The sequence below is a fragment of the Armigeres subalbatus genome, chromosome 3 (genome assembly GCF_024139115.2).
Source record: "Armigeres subalbatus isolate Guangzhou_Male chromosome 3, GZ_Asu_2, whole genome shotgun sequence".
Lineage (NCBI taxonomy): Eukaryota > Metazoa > Arthropoda > Insecta > Diptera > Culicidae > Armigeres > Armigeres subalbatus.
In genome coordinates this window covers 322929277-322945095 of record NC_085141.1, presented here as the reverse complement: position 1 = coordinate 322945095, position 15819 = coordinate 322929277, and the positions used below count along the sequence as shown (strand labels likewise).

General features: G+C 42.2%; 1 protein-coding gene across 5 annotated transcripts in view; it reads left to right on the top strand.

Moving 5' to 3' along the window:
* LOC134225484 (neuropeptide SIFamide receptor-like) overlaps nucleotides 1-15819 on the top strand; it is a 734184-nt gene that overhangs the window by 325556 nt on the left and 392809 nt on the right. For all 5 annotated transcript variants that reach the window (XM_062705590.1, XM_062705591.1, XM_062705589.1 and 2 more), the window contains one exon: nucleotides 10738-11699. In XM_062705590.1, coding sequence (XP_062561574.1) covers nucleotides 10776-11699 — 924 coding nt within the window. In that variant the 5' untranslated portion in view covers nucleotides 10738-10775. The remainder of the gene's footprint in view (nucleotides 1-10737; nucleotides 11700-15819) is intronic.

Below are 15819 nucleotides of genomic sequence, written 5' to 3'. Positions count from 1 at the left end.
GAACTGTTGGAAAGGAACTTTAAGAAGAATTCCTGAAAGACCTGAAAATTGAATGACAATTTTTTGGAAGATATTCCAGAAGAAAATCCTGCCCCCAGGAAGTAATTTCTGGAGGAACTTCATGAATAATTTCTGGAGGAGCTAAAAAAAATTCCCCCATGAATTCATCCTGAGTTCTCCCATGAATTCCCTCAGGAATTCATCTTGAATTCTCTCATGAATTCATTCGGAATTCCCCCAGGAATTCATTCGGAATTTCCTCAGAAATTCATTCGGAATTCCCCCAGGAATTCATTCGGAATTCCCTCAGGAATTCAGACGGAATTCCCCCAAGAATTCATTCAGAATACCCCCAGGAATTCATTCTGAATTCCCCCAAGAATTCATTCGGAATTCCCCCAGGAATTCATTCGGAATTCCCCCAGGAATTCATTCGGAATTCCCCCAGGAATTCATTCGGAATTCCCCCAGGAATTCATTCGGAATTCCCCCAGGAATTCATTCGGAATTCCCCCAGGAATTCATTCGGAATTCCCCCAAGAATTCATTCGGAATTCCCCCAGGAATTCATTTGGAATTCCCCCAGGAATTCATTTGGAATTCCCCCAGGAATTCATTTGGAATTCCCCCAGGAATTCATTTGGAATTCCCCCAGGAATTCATTTGGAATTCCCCCAGGAATTCATTTGGAATTCCCCCAGGAATTCATTCGGAATTCCCCCAGGAATTCATTTGGAATTCCCCCAGGAATTCATTTGGAATTCCCCCAAGAATGCAGTTGGAATTCCCCCAGGAATTCATTCGGAATTCCCCCAGGAATTCATTCTGAATTTCCCCAGGAATTCATTCTGAATTCCCTCAGGAATTCATTCTGAATTCCCTCAGGAATTCATTCTGAACACCAGGAATTCATTCGGAATTCCCCCAAGAATTCATTCTGAATTCCCCCAGGAATTCATTCGGAATTCTCCCAGGAATTCATTCGGAATTCTCCCAGGAATTCATTCTGAATTCCCCCAGGAATTCATTCTGAATTCCCCCAGGAATTCATTCGGAATTCTCCCAGGAATTCATTCGGAATTCTCCCAGGAATTCATTCTGAATTCCCCCAGGAATTCATTCTGAATTCCCCCAGGAATTCATTCTGAATTCCCCCAGGAATTCATTCGGAATTCTCCCAGGACTTCATTCGGAATTCCCCCAGGAATTCATTCGGAATTCCCTCAGAAAATTAATTCGGAATTCCCCCAAGAATTTATTCGGAATACCCCCAGGAATTCATTCTGATTTCCTCCAGGAATTCATTCTGAATTCCCCCAGGAATTCATTTGGAATTCCCCCAGAAATTCATTTGAAATTCCCCCAGTAATTCAGTTGGAATTCCCCCAGGAATTCATTCGGAATTCCCCCAGGAATTCATTCGGAATTCCCCCAGGAATTCATTTTGAATTCCCCCAGGAATTCATTCTGAATTCCCTCCAAGGAATTCATTCAGAATTCCCCCAGGAATTCATTCTGAATTCCCCCAAGAACTAATTCTGAATTCCCTCAAGAATTCATTCGGAATTCCCCCAGGAATTCATTCTGAATTCCCCCAGTAATTTATTCTGAATTCCCTCAGTAATTCATTTTGAATTCTTCCAGGAATTCATTCTGAATTCCCTCAGGAATTCGTTTTGAATTCCCACAGGAATTCATCCAGAATTTCCACAGGAATTCATTCAGAATTCCCGCAGGAATTCATTCAGAATTCCCACAGGAATTCATTCAGAATTCCCACAGGAATTCATTCAGAATTCCCTCAGGAATTCATCCTGAATTCTCCCATGAATTCATCCTGAACTACCCCAAGAACTCATCCTGAATTCCTCCAAGAATTCATCCTGAATTCCCAAAGGAATTCATTCTGAACTTCCCCAGGAATTCAATCTGACTTCCCCCAGGAATTCATCCTGAATTCCCCCAGTAATTCATCCTAAATTCCCCCAGGAATTCATCCTAAATTCCCCCAGGAATTCATCCTGAATTCTCCCAGGAATTCATCCTAATTTCCCCCAGGAATTCATCCTGAATTCCTCCAAGAATTCATCCAGAATTCCCAAAGGAATTCATTCTGAACTTCCCCAGGAATTCATCCTGACTTCCTCCAGGAATTCATCCTGAATGCCCCCAAGAATTCATCCTGACTTCCCCCAGGAATTCATCCTGAATTCCCCCAGGAATTCATCCTGAATTCCCCCAGGAATTCATCCTGAATTCCCCCAGGAATTCATTCTGAATTCCCAGAATTCATTCTGAATTCCAGGAATTCATTCTGAATTCCCCAGAATTCATTCTGAATTCCCCAGGAATTCATTCTGAATTCCCCAGGAATTCATCCTGAATCCCCAGGAATTCATTCTGAATACCCTCAGAATTTATTCTGAATTCCCCCAGGTATTCAATCTGAATTCCCCCAGGAATTTATTTTGAATTCCCCCAGGAATTTATCCTGAATTCACCCATGAATTCATTCTGAATTCCCCAAGGAGTTCATTCGGAATTCCTTCAGGAATTCATACAGAATTTCCCCAGGAATTTATTGTGAATCTCCTCAGGAATTCATCCTGAATTCCTTTAGGAATTAATTCTGTATTCCAACAGACGTGAGTTATCCCTGCCGTAGGTCCAAGATAAGTTTCTGGAGAGAGCAGGGATATACTTTTGAAGAAACTTCATGAGGAGCTTCAGGAGGAATTACTGGAGAATTCCTGAAAAACCTGAAAATTAAATGAGAATTTTTTGGAAGAATTCCAGAAGGAAATCCTGCACCAGAAAGTAATTTCTGGAGGAACTCCATGAATAATTTCTGGAGGAGCTCAAAAAAAATTCCCCCAGGAATACATTTTGAATTCCCCCAGAAATTCATTCTGAACTCCCCCAGGAATTCATTCAGAAATCCCACAGGAATTCATTCAGAATTCCCCCAGGAATTCTTTCAGAAATCCTCCATGAATTCATCCTGAATTCTCCCATGAATTCCCCAAGAATTCATCCTGAATTCTCCATGAATTCCTCCAGGAAATCATCCTGAATTCTCCCAGGAATTCATTCTGAAGTCTCCCAGGAATTCATCCTGAATTCTCCCAGAAATTCATCCTGAATTCTCCCAGGAATTCATCCTGAATTCCCTCAGGAATTCATCCTGAATTCCCTCAGGAATTCATCCTGAATTCCCCCAGGAATTCATCCTGAATTCCCTCAGTAATTCATCCTGAATTCCCCCAGGAATAAATTCTGAATTCCCCCAGGAATTCATCCTGAATCCCCCAGGAATTCGTTCTGAATACCCTCAGGAATTTATTCTGAATTCCCTCAGGAATTCATTCAGAATTCCCCCAGGAATTTATTCTGAAATCCCCCAGGAATTCACTCCCCCAGGAATTCATTCGGAATTCCTCCAGGAATTCATACAGAATTCCCCCAGGAATTCATACAGAATTTCCCCAGGAATTCATACAGAATTTCCCCAGGAATTCATTCGGAATTCCCCCAGAAATTCATTCGGAATTCCCCCAGGAATCCATCTTGAATTCCCCCAGGAATGAATTCTGAATTCCCTCAGGAATTCATTCTGAATTCCCCCAGGAATTCAGTCGGAATTCCACCAGGAATTCATTCGGAATTCCCCCAGGAATTCATCCAGAATTTCCACAGGAATTCATTCAGAATTCCCACAGGAATTCATTCAGAAATCCCCCATGAATTCATTCTGAATTCTCTCATGAATTCCCCAGAATTCATACAGAATTCCCCAGGAATTCATTCGGAATTTCCCGTGAAACTCATTCGGAATTCTTCCAGAATTCATTCGGAATTCCCCCAGAAATTCATTCGGAATTCCCCCAGGAATTCATCTTGAATTCCCCCAGGAATTAATTCTGAATTCCCTCAGGAATTCATCCAGAATTCTCCCAGGAATTCATTCAGACTTCCACCAGGAATTCATTCAGAACTCCCTCAGGAATTCATGCAGAATTTCCACAGGAATTCATTCAGAATTCCCACAGGAATTCATTCAGAAATCCCCCATGAATTCATTCTGAATTCTCTCATGAATTCCCCCAGGAATTCATACAGAATTCCCCAGGAATTCATTCGGAATTTCCCGTGAAACTCATTCGGAATTCTTCCAGAATTCATTCGGAATTCCCCCAGGAATTCATTCGGAATTCCTCCAGGAATTCATTTGGAATTCCCCCAAAAATTCAGTTGGAATTCCCCCAGCAATTCATTTGGAATTCCCCCAGGAATTCATTCGGAATTCCCAAAGGAATTCATTTGGAATTCCCGCAGGAATTCATTCGAAATTCCCGCAGGAATTCATTCGGAATTCCCCCAAGGAATTCATTTGGAATTCCCCCAGAAATTCATTCGGAATTTCCCCAGGAATTCATTTGGAATTCCCCCAGGAATTCATTTTAAATTCCCCCAGGAATTTATTCTGAATTCCCCCAAGGAATTCATGCAGAATTCCCCCAGGAATTCATTCTGAATTCCCCCAAGAATAAATTCTGAATTCCCCCAGGAATTCATTTCGAATTCCCCCAGGAATTCATTCTGAATTCCCCCAGTAATTTATTCTGAATTCCCTCAGTAATTCATTTTGAATTCTTCCAGGAATTCATTCTGAATTCCCTCAGGAATTCATTTTGAATTCCCACAGGAATTCATCCAGAATTTCCACAGGAATTCATTCAGAATTTCCACAGGAATTCATTCAGAATTCCCACAGGAATTCATTCAGAATTCCCTCAGGAATTCATCCTGAATTCTCCCAGGAATTCATCCTGAACTACCCCAGGAACTCATCCTGAATTCCTCCAAGAATTCATCCTGAATTCCCAAAGGAATTCATTCTGAACTTCCCCAGGAATTCAATCTGAATTCCCCCAGGAATTCATCCTGAATTCCCCCAGTAATTCATCCTAAATTCCCCCAGGAATTCATCCTGAATTCCCCCAGGAATTCATCCTGAATTCCCCCAGGAATTCATCCTGACTTCCCCCAGGAATTCATCCTGAATTCCCCCAGGAATTCATCCTGAATTCCCCCAGGAATTCATCCTGAATTCCCCCAGGAATTCATTCTGAATTCCTCCAAGAATTCTTCCTGAATTCCCAAAGGAATTCATTCTGAACTTCCCCAGGAATTCATCCTGACTTCCTCCAGGAATTCATCCTGAATGCCCCCAAGAATTCATCCTGACTTCCCCCAGGAATTCATCCTGAATTCCCCCAGGAATTCATCTTGAATTCCCCCAGGAATTCGTTCTGAATTCCCCCAGGAATTCATCCTGAATCCCCCAGGAATTCATTCTGAATACCCTTAGAAATTTATTCTGAATTCCCTCAGGAATTCATTCTGAATTCCCCCAGGAATTTTCAGGAATTCATTTTGAATTCCCCCAGTAATTTATTCTGAATTCCCCCAGGAATTCATTCTGAATTCCCCCAGGAATTCATTCGGAATTCCCCAAGAAAGTCATTCTGAATTCCCCCAGGAATTCATCCTGAATTCCCCCAGGAATTATTTCTGAATTCCCTCAGGAATTCATCCTGAATTCCCCCAGGAATGCAGTCGGAATTCCACCAGGAATTCATTCGGAATACCCCCAGGAATTCATCCAGAATTTCCACAGGAATTCATTCAGAATTCCCACAGGAATTCATTCAGAAATCCCCCCTGAATTCATTCTGAATTCTCTCATGAATTCCCCCAGGAATTATTTCTGAATTCCCTCAGGAATTCATCCTGAATTCCCCCAGGAATTCAGTCGGAATTCCACCTGGAATTCATTCGGAATACCCCCAGGAATTCATCCAGAATTTCCACAGGAATTCATTTAGAATTCCTACAGGAATTCATTCAGAAATCCCCCCTGAATTCATTCTGAATTCTCTCATGAATTCCCCCAGGAATTCATACAGAATTCCCCAGGAATTCATTCGGAATTTCCCCCGAAACTCATTCGGAATTCTTCCAGAATTCATTCGGAATTCCTCCAGGAATTCATTCGGAATTCCCCCAGGAATTCATTTGGAATTCCCCCAAAAATTCATTTGTAACTCTCCCAGGAATTCATTTGGAATTCCCCCAGGAATTCATTCGGAATTACCCAAGGAATTCATTCGGAATTCCCGCAGGAATTCATTCGAAATTCCCGCAGGAATTCATTCGGAATTCCTCCAGGAGTTCATTCGGGATTTCTCCAGAAATTTATTCGGAATTTCCCCTGGAATTTATTTCACATTCCCCCAGGAATTCATTTTGAATTTCCCCAGGAATGCATTCTGAATTCTCCCAAGGAATTCATTCAGAATTCCCCCAGGAATTCATTCTGAATTCCCCCAAGAATTAATTCTGAATTCCCTCAAGAATTCATTCGGAATTCCCCCAGGAATTCATTCTGAATTCCTTCAGTAATTCATTCTGAATTCCCTCAGTAATTTATTTTGAATTCTTCCAGGAATTCATTCTGAATTCCCTCAGGAATTCATTTTGAATTCCCACAGGAATTCATCCAGAATTTCCACAGGAATTCATTCAGAATTCCCGCAGGAATTCATTCAGAATTCCCGCAGGAATTCATTCAGAATTCCACAGGAATTCATTCAGAATTCCCCATGAATTCATCCTGAATTCCCCCACGAATTCATTCAGAATTCCCCCATGAATTAATTCAGAATTCCCTCAGGAATTCATCCTGAATTCTCCCAGGAATTCATCCTGAACCACCCCAGGAACTCATCCTGAATTCCTTCAAGAATTCATCCTGAATTCCCAAAGGAATTCATTCTGAACTTCCCCAGGAATTCAATCTGAGTTCCCCCAGGAATTCATCCTAAATTCCCCCAGGAATTCATCCTGAATTCCCAAAGGAATTCATTCTGAACTTCCCCAGGAATTCATCCTGACTTCCTCCAGGAATTCATCCTGAATTCCCCCAGTAATTCATCCTGAATTCCCCCAGTAATTCATCCTGAATTCTTCCAGGAATTCATCCTGAATTCACTCAGGAATTTATTCTGAACTCCCTCAGGAATTCATTCTGAATTCCCCCAGGAATTTATTCTGAATTTCCCCAGGAATTGATTCTGAATTCCCCCAGGAATTCATTCGAAATTCTCCCAGGAATTCATTCGGAATTCCCCCAGGAATTCATTCGGAATTACCCCAGGAATTCATTCGGAATTACCCCAGGAATTCATTCGGAATTACCTCAGGAATTCATTTGGAATTCCCCCAGGAATTCATTCTGAATTCCCTCAGGAATTCATTCTGATTTCCCTCAGGAATTCATTCTGAATTCCCCCAGGAATTCATTCTGAATTCCCCCAGGCATGCATTCTGGATTCCCCCAGGAATTCATTCGGAATTCCCCCAGAAATTCATTCGGAATTCTACCAGGAATTCACTCGGAATTCTCCCAGGAATTCACTCGGAATTTCCCCAGGAATTCATTCTGAATTCCCTCAGGAATTCATTCTGAATTCTCCCAGGAATTCATTCGGAATTCCCCCAGGAATTCAGTCGGAATTCTCCCAGGAATTCATTCGGAATTCCCCCAGGAATTCATTCGGAATTCCCCCAGGAATTCATTCGGAATTCCTCCAGGAATTCATTCCGAATTCCCCCAGAAATTCATTCTGATTTCCTCCAGGAATTCAATCGGAATTCCCCCAGGAATTCATTTGGCATTCCCCCAGAAATTCATTCGGAATTCCCCCAAAATTCATTCAGAATTCCCCCAGGAATTCATCCTGATTTCCCCCAGGAATTAATTCTGAATTCCCTCAGGAATTCATTCTGAATTCTCCCAGGAATTCAGTCGAAATTCCACCAGGAATGCATTCGGAATTCCCCCAGGAATTCATTCGGAATTCCCCCAGGAATTCATCCGGAATTCCCCCAGGAATTCATTCGGAATTCCTCCAGGAATTCATTCGGAATTCCTCCAGGAATTCATTCGGAATTCCTCCAGGAATTCATTCTGAATTCCCCCAGGAATTCATTCTGAATTCCCCCAGGAATTCATTCTGAATTCCCCCAGGAATTCATTCTGAATTCCCCCAGGAATTCATTCTGAATTCCCCCAGGAATTCATTCGGAATTCCCCCAGGAATTCATTCGGAATTCCCCCAGGAATTCATTCGGAATTCCCCCAGGAATTCATTCGGAATTCCCCCAGGAATTCATTCGGAATTCCCCCAGGAATTCATTCTGAATTCCCCCAGGAATTCATTCTGAATTCCCCCAGGAATTCATTCTGAATTCCCCCAGGAATTCATTCTGAATTCCCCCAGGAATTCATTCTGAATTCCCCCAGGAATTCATTCTTAATTCACTAGAAATTCGTTCTGAATTTCCCCAGGAATTTATTCTGAATTCTCCAGGATTTCGTTCTGAATTTCTCCAGGAATTCATTCAGAACTCCTCCAGGAATTCATTCGGAATTCCTCCAGGAATTCATTCGGAATTCCTCCAGGAATTCATTTTGAATTCCGCAACGAATTCATTTTGAATTCCGCCACGAATTCATTCTGAATTCCTCCAGGAATTCATTCTGAAGTCTCCCAGAAATCCATCTGTAATCCCCCAGGAATTCATTCTGAACTCTCCAAGGAATTCATTCTGTATTTCCCCAAGAATTAATTCTGAATTCCCTCAGGAATTATTTCTGAATTCCCCCAGAAATTCATACGGAATTCCCCCAGAAATTCATACGGAATTCCCCCAGGAATTCAATCGGAATTCCCCCAGGAATTCATCCTGAATTCCCCCAGGAATTATTTCTAAATTCCCCCAGGAATTCATTCGGAATTCCCCCCGGAATTCATTCGGAATTCCCCCAGGAATTCATTCGGAATTCCCGCAGGAATTCATTCGGAATTCCCACAGGAATTCATTCGGAATTCCCACAGGAATTCATTCTGAATTCCCCCAGGAATTCATTCGGAATTCCCCCAGGAATTCATTCGGAATTCCTCCAGGAATTCATTCGGAATTCCCCCAGTAATTCAATCCGAATCCCTCCAGGAATTCATTCTGAATTCCCCTTGGAACTCCTAAACAACTTAACAAATTCCTAAACTCCTAAACTCACAAATTCCTAAATTCCCAAATTCCTTAATTCCTAAATTCATAAATTCCTGAATTCCTAATTTCATAAATTGCTAAATTCCCAAATTTCTAAAATCGTGAATTCCCAAGTTTCTAGATTCATGAATTCCTAAATTCTTAAATCTCTAAGTTCCTTAGTTCCTAAATTCGTCGCCGCCCACAACCAGGATGTCAGGCAAAATAGATTCACGCTTCGATTGTGTGCTCTACAATAAATGGTATCTATGCCTCCCATTCATATTCTCTCGCTTCATACTTGTTCGTACCCTAGCGAACGGCTTTCAATCTGTTGATTTTCAAATAATAACTTTTGTTTATCGATTATCCCTCATACTAAATAAATCAATACAAATTCTTTAAAAAAATCCTAAATTTTTAATTCCTAAATTCCAAAATTTTATATATCGTCATTACTCTGCCAGTTCAGATTGCAGTTTTCAGCCTGGCCATCGCACTTGCGCCGCGATCCAATTGCGTTTCCCCCAGTGACCATAATCTTATCAACTGCATCAATCATCCAAATTCCAATACCGTTTTCTCGGTATAAGAAAATTATTTATTTTCCTTGCTCATTTTCCACAAACTGGATTTTCAGAAACACAGATAAAACTAACTAAACATAATGTTAATTTCCATTTGGCATAAAATGTTTGATGGTTTCAATTCAAACGGCTTTCATACAAGCAGTGCGGTACGACTTGCAAGCAACATATTGCGACTTGTAACTTACCAGTTGTAAGTGTTGCAAAAAACGTGGAACGGAATATTCCGGCTGGTTCTCAGCGGCCAATGTACGGATTTACAATCTGTAGTCACTTACGAAATCCTGATACCCTAAAGATTGTAACTGGAAAGAAACGATTCAATTGGATTAAAAACACCTGAGATATATCGGGGCAAAGTTGCAGTTCCACGTTTTTTGCAGGGGTTGGTACTTGCAGTGTTTAACGGGTGGCAACTAAAAAATTGGAAAGAAAAGAATGGCTCGGGAAAAAAATACAAAAAAGTACAGTTCAATCTGATATATGTTATACAAAGAGTTGTCCTTAGTCTTCAAACTTTGACTAATGAATATTAGCATATGGTCCGTGATTCGCCGTGCGGCGCAGCTTAGTCTTGCTGGTATGACATGACCTCGTGCCTTTGGCCTTACAATCAGTTTTGTATACAATGGAGCTGAGTAGACCTAATAATGCTATGACAGTTTTCTAACATTTTTCGACCGTGTGCTTTTCTGATGATCTTTGTTTGCTTAAAAAATTACAATGCGCGCCGCAGTACTTCTGGTTTTGACGGCATGTTGTAAGCAATGTTAGAGTGAAATTGTGTGTGCGACAATTCTAAGGATTCATTCACATAAAGTACGGATTCATCAAATCATATTTCTGTGAAAGCATTATTATTCTGATAGAAAAGTATTGAAGTCATTCCAATTTTTTAGTTGCCACCCGTTAGTAGAATCGTTGATGGAAAATGGCCCAAAATACTAAATAGGAGACTCGTGACCAAAAACCAATTTGCAAAGATATTCAACACTAACATTATTACTTCTCCATCTTTCCTACTTCGTTTCAGATTTTTTACTCCCATCGCATCCCACTATAGCCATCATCATGGCTAGAATGACGCCGCCAGCAATAACATTGTCACAGACCCTTTTCGCACTGTTCACCATTCTGGGCGTGGGCGACACCCAGGAGGTCAACAAAGTCCCAACCCCACTGCAGCACACTCCCAGCTCTCTCCGACCCTGGTGGGCGTCGAGGCCACGGCACCATTTCAACGCCATCGACGACGATGTCATCCGATGGGAGAATCGATCCATAGTTTATCCTAAAACAACAAACTCGTTAAGTCGAACAGCAACAGCATCGTCATCCCTCCGGGTGTGGGATTCCATCGGAATCGGTGCGCTGGTGAACATATCACCGACCACGGCCAGCTCCAGCTTCGCTGCACCAAGATTGACTCCGCTTGTGAAGCGCGATGTAATTAAAGTGCAAGAATCTCCATTATCATCATCATCATCATCGTCGTCGTCGTTGGAGGATTCAACGACGGGTGTGAGAATCGACCGGTCGTTATCGGTCCCTTCAGAACCCAGTTCCGAGAGAAGACGACCGCCGATGGCGCGGTCGGATTTTAATGGCGCAGTTTGTCGTGACGGAAGCGAATCGGCGAACGCCGCTGGGTTTGGGGATGAGCAAGGCGAGCCCGGAAGCTGTGCCAACGGCAGCAACCTTACTAAATCACCCGCACTCGGCGGTGAGCTGGACGGCAATCAGACCTTCGTCACGCCGTACTACACCATCGTCAACCTGGACAACCATAATGACGTCCTGTGCGATGAGGAGTACGATACCGAGGAGTACAACGAGAACTGCTTCATCGATCATAACGTGACCTGCGTGGGCGACCCGCTGTACTGCAATCTGACCTACGAGGAGTACCACCAGCTACTGTTGGACTACATCTACCCATCGACGGCCGAGTGGATCCTAATTGCGTCGCACACGGTCGTATTCATAATGGGGCTGGTGAGTACAATGCGGACGGCAGTCCATGCCAGCAGAGTCATGTTTAATGTGGGAATTATTTGCAGCATAGAAGTGACTTGGGAGAGGTTAATTAGTTTAATGGGCTCAGGCAGGAGGCTGGCTCTGGAGTTTGTCACAGTCAATGATGCAACAGGCACACGTGTGCGTATAGATTGAATGTGTTGTGAATGGGTAATTTGTTTATCTCGATAGGTAATCGTCGGTGGTGGATGATAAATTAATTAAACCGGTGAATGGGCCAATAAATCAAATCAGGGCCATCGGAAGCGCATGATAGCAGTATTGGGAAACGTCATTATAGATAAGAATGCATGGTGTAGTATTTTAGCTACCCTACACTCAGCAGACTGGTAATAGGATTACATTAATTTTGTCAAAAGATAATTCATTGGAATGATACTACATTGTTCGTAATTAATTGCTAGCAGCGACTGGTTTGCTACCTGCCACTGTCAGGTAGGCACTAACGTAATCGCGCATTTACAGCACATAAAGTTAACCACCAGAAATGTGAATGGCGAAAGATTTCTATCGCATGTATTTTGTGAAATAGGAACTTTTCATAGAAATTTATTTTATACCAGTTATGCAGAAAGGTGTCCACAACCACGCCTACCAAATAATTTTATTATAAAGGAGTTAAGTTTCGAAAAATTCAACCATAGATACCACCAAATGGGGTTACTTGCAACACTTTTCACTTTCAATATCATTACATTTCAAATAAAGCAATCGAAAGCAACGTAGAATGCGTCATGTATCTAATGGCCCATCGAGAATGATGAGCCCAGCGGCATAGAATACGGCGCTTTGCTCTGGTCGAAACAAGCGCGATATTCAATAGTTTGCAGTAGCCATCGAGCAAGTGAGTACAGAGTGCTGCGCTTCCGTTCGGTCGTCCAAAACGCGATTCTCCTCAGTTTTCATATGCCACCGGGTGTGCATGTTTTTACTTTTTACTCGTCGCGAGACAGCGTATTAGTGTTATTTCCCATCCCATAGATCGCATCACTTACCGAATTGAATCCAGAAAAATTATCCTTTGTATCTAAAACAATATCCTAACCCAAGACAATCGTGGAGATGCAGAGTTATACTCGGTCCCTAGTAGCAACGAGAGTCGGACTAACAATCCTTCCCTTCCTATATGACCGTAAGGACGCAGCTGGCGCCGCTATTGACTTTACATATTTGAATGTACATTGAGAATGGGTAGCTATCCCGATCAGCAATGCATAACAAAATTATAACTCAATTCTATCAATGGTTGTTATTTAAAACAACGTGTGTTATAATTAGATAATTCGAAAAAATGTCTCTTCGGCCAGTTTGATTTCATATCAAAATTATAACAACATTGTGGGCTTCGTGGCCGTGCGGATAGCGACGTCAATCGTCTAGACGCATGGACTATGTAGCGTGGGTACGATTCCCGACACGGTAAGGAGGCAACTTTTCGTGATCGAAAAATTCACCACTGGGTGTTCTGTGTCCTGTCCATTGTCTAGGTGTTAAGTGTTCAGTTTGTACGGCCTCTGGTCGAAGACGGTGTTCCTGTCTTTTTAACATTAGTTATGTAAATTTACACAAGATAATTACCTACATTTTTTGAAGATATTGGAAAAAAGCGGAGGTAAACACCTCCAGTATAACTTGAATCTATGTTAGATATTGGGGTCTTAGGGAAGGGTTTTCCGTTGGTAGCACTCTCTGAGAGAGAAAATTACCCAACTCAGCCCGCCAGAATGACGCTGTCAGTGTCGCCAAAATTATTTCAACATTATGCAGTTTGCTTTAGAATATGCTGTGAACGGAGAACAAAAGGAATGGGGAAGAAATTTATTACTCATGCAGTGGTTCGGCGAAAGAACAGCAGCATCGCCGACCAATCACGCAATGAGGAGATCAAAATAAACAAACTCCAGCTGGTTTTGGAAAATGAAAACATGAACCGTTTCTAGAACAACATTAGAAAATATCGTTAGAGGATTTCTGTACAAGGTTTCCAGACAAGCTTTGAAAAGGATTTGGGTAATAACAGTAGTACATATAAGACAAATAAGATAGATAAGACACAGAAGACAAATAAAGTAAGTTCCTCCAGGAATTCCTCTGGAAGTTCCATCAGGAATTCCTCTGAAAGTTCCTCCAGGAATTCCTTCGAAAGTTCCTCCAGGAATTCCTTCGGAAGTTTCTCCAGGAATTCCTTCAGAAGTTCCTCCAGGAATTCCTGGTGGAGCTTCCGACGGAATTCCTGAAGGAAGTTCCTCCAGGAATTCGTTCGGAAGTTCTTCCATGAATTCCGTCGGAAATTCCTCAAGGAATTCCTTAGAAAGTTCCTGCAGAAATTTTTTTGGAAGTTCCTCTAGCAATTGCTTCGGAAGTTCCTCCAGCAATTCCTTCGGAAGTTCCTCCAGCAATTCCTTCAGAAGTTCCTCCAGGAATTCCTGCGGAAGTTCCTCCAGGAATTCCAGCGGAAGTTCCTTCAGGAATTCCGTCGGAAGCTTCTCCAGGAATTTCTTCGGAAGTTCCTCCAGGAATTCTTTGGGAAGTTCCTCCAGGAATTCTTTCGGAAAGTCCTCCAGGAATTCCTTCGGAAAATCCTAAAGGAATTCCTTCGGAAGTTCCTCCAGGAATTCCTTCGGAAGTTCCTCCAGCAAATCCTTCGGAAGTTTCTCCAGCAATTCCTTCGGGAACAACTTCAACAACTTCAACTTCCGGAGGAATTCCCGGAGGAACTTCCGGAGGAATTCCCGGAGGAACTTCCCGGAGGAACTTCCGGAGAAACTTCCGGAGGAATTCCCGGAGAAACTTACGGAGGAATTCCCGGAGGAACTTCCGTCTTTGCAGGGTTGCTGTCCGGCATTCTTGCACCATGCCCTGCCCATCGTACCCTTCCGGCTTTAGCTACCTTCTGAATACTGGGTTCGCCGTAGAGCTGGGCGAGCTTCATGGTTCATTCTTCGCCGCCACACACGGTCTTCTTGCACACCGCCAAAGATGGTCCTAAGCACCCGTCTCTCTCAGCCCTGGGTATTTTTTATTTATTTGTGAACAGATGTTTGTGTCTCTTACTGATGTCACTTACTGATGATATTTTTCGGTGAACAATAACTATACGCCATTTGTTTGTCGTCTGTTTTTCTCTCCTCGTCGTTATTCGTCAAATTTCGTAGCTTAACCACTAAGGGCAACTTCACCAGTGGTCTACTCTTGGTCCAAATTTATACATAAGCAGTGGTCTATCTCGTTTGATGTAAATTTCTAGCGGAACATAACAGATCGGCTGATAATTTAAACGGAAATTGAAAATATAACTTGGAAATATGGTTCAGAATATTTGGAAATGCGTAAATTTTTTTGGAGAATAAATTTAGTTTAGATAGAGGCAAGGATAGATTGGGTAGTCAACTGGAGCAACTGTAAAAACATACCCCTTGCACAAAGGACTGTATCAAACATCTATGTTTTTAGGCGCTCGTCTTTTATTTTGTTCGGTAGTTTTACTCTCGCACCCGCTGCCTTGACTAGAGAGTAAATATCAAGACAGCCGCCTACAGCCGATTTTAAGTTCATCATGTAAAAATATAAATGTTTTGCGCTCAAAACTAAATCACCTGCTTTTTCTCATGACAGTGCATACGGTGGGTACGATTTCTATTAACTGTGCTGTGTTTTGTGACTGTTGCAATTACCTGAGGAGTAATATGTCCAGATTCTTTTCAACATACATAATCGAATTGAAATACAATGGTCAAAGTCTTATGCGACGTACACACCAGTCAAGCAGTTTGACGAACATTGACTCCGCCCCCAAGAAAACGCTTCGGTTGCTGCTTTGTTTGAACGTGTGTGAAGTTATTCGAACGACCATTTGACAGTTGGCGGCTCGGTTGGAAAAAATTAGAACGGTTTGATTTTGGTTTGAGTTGTCGGGGGTGGAGTCAAGGTTCGCCGAACATGTTTGAGCATTTGTAGTGAAGTTGCACAAACCCCCGTATATTTTTTGATGGTTGGTGCTCAAGTTGGCGCTTCGGTCGTTCGTGTGTGAAATTGTTTGTCGAATAAATTGATTGTTCGTGCCGCTGTTGGTAAAACT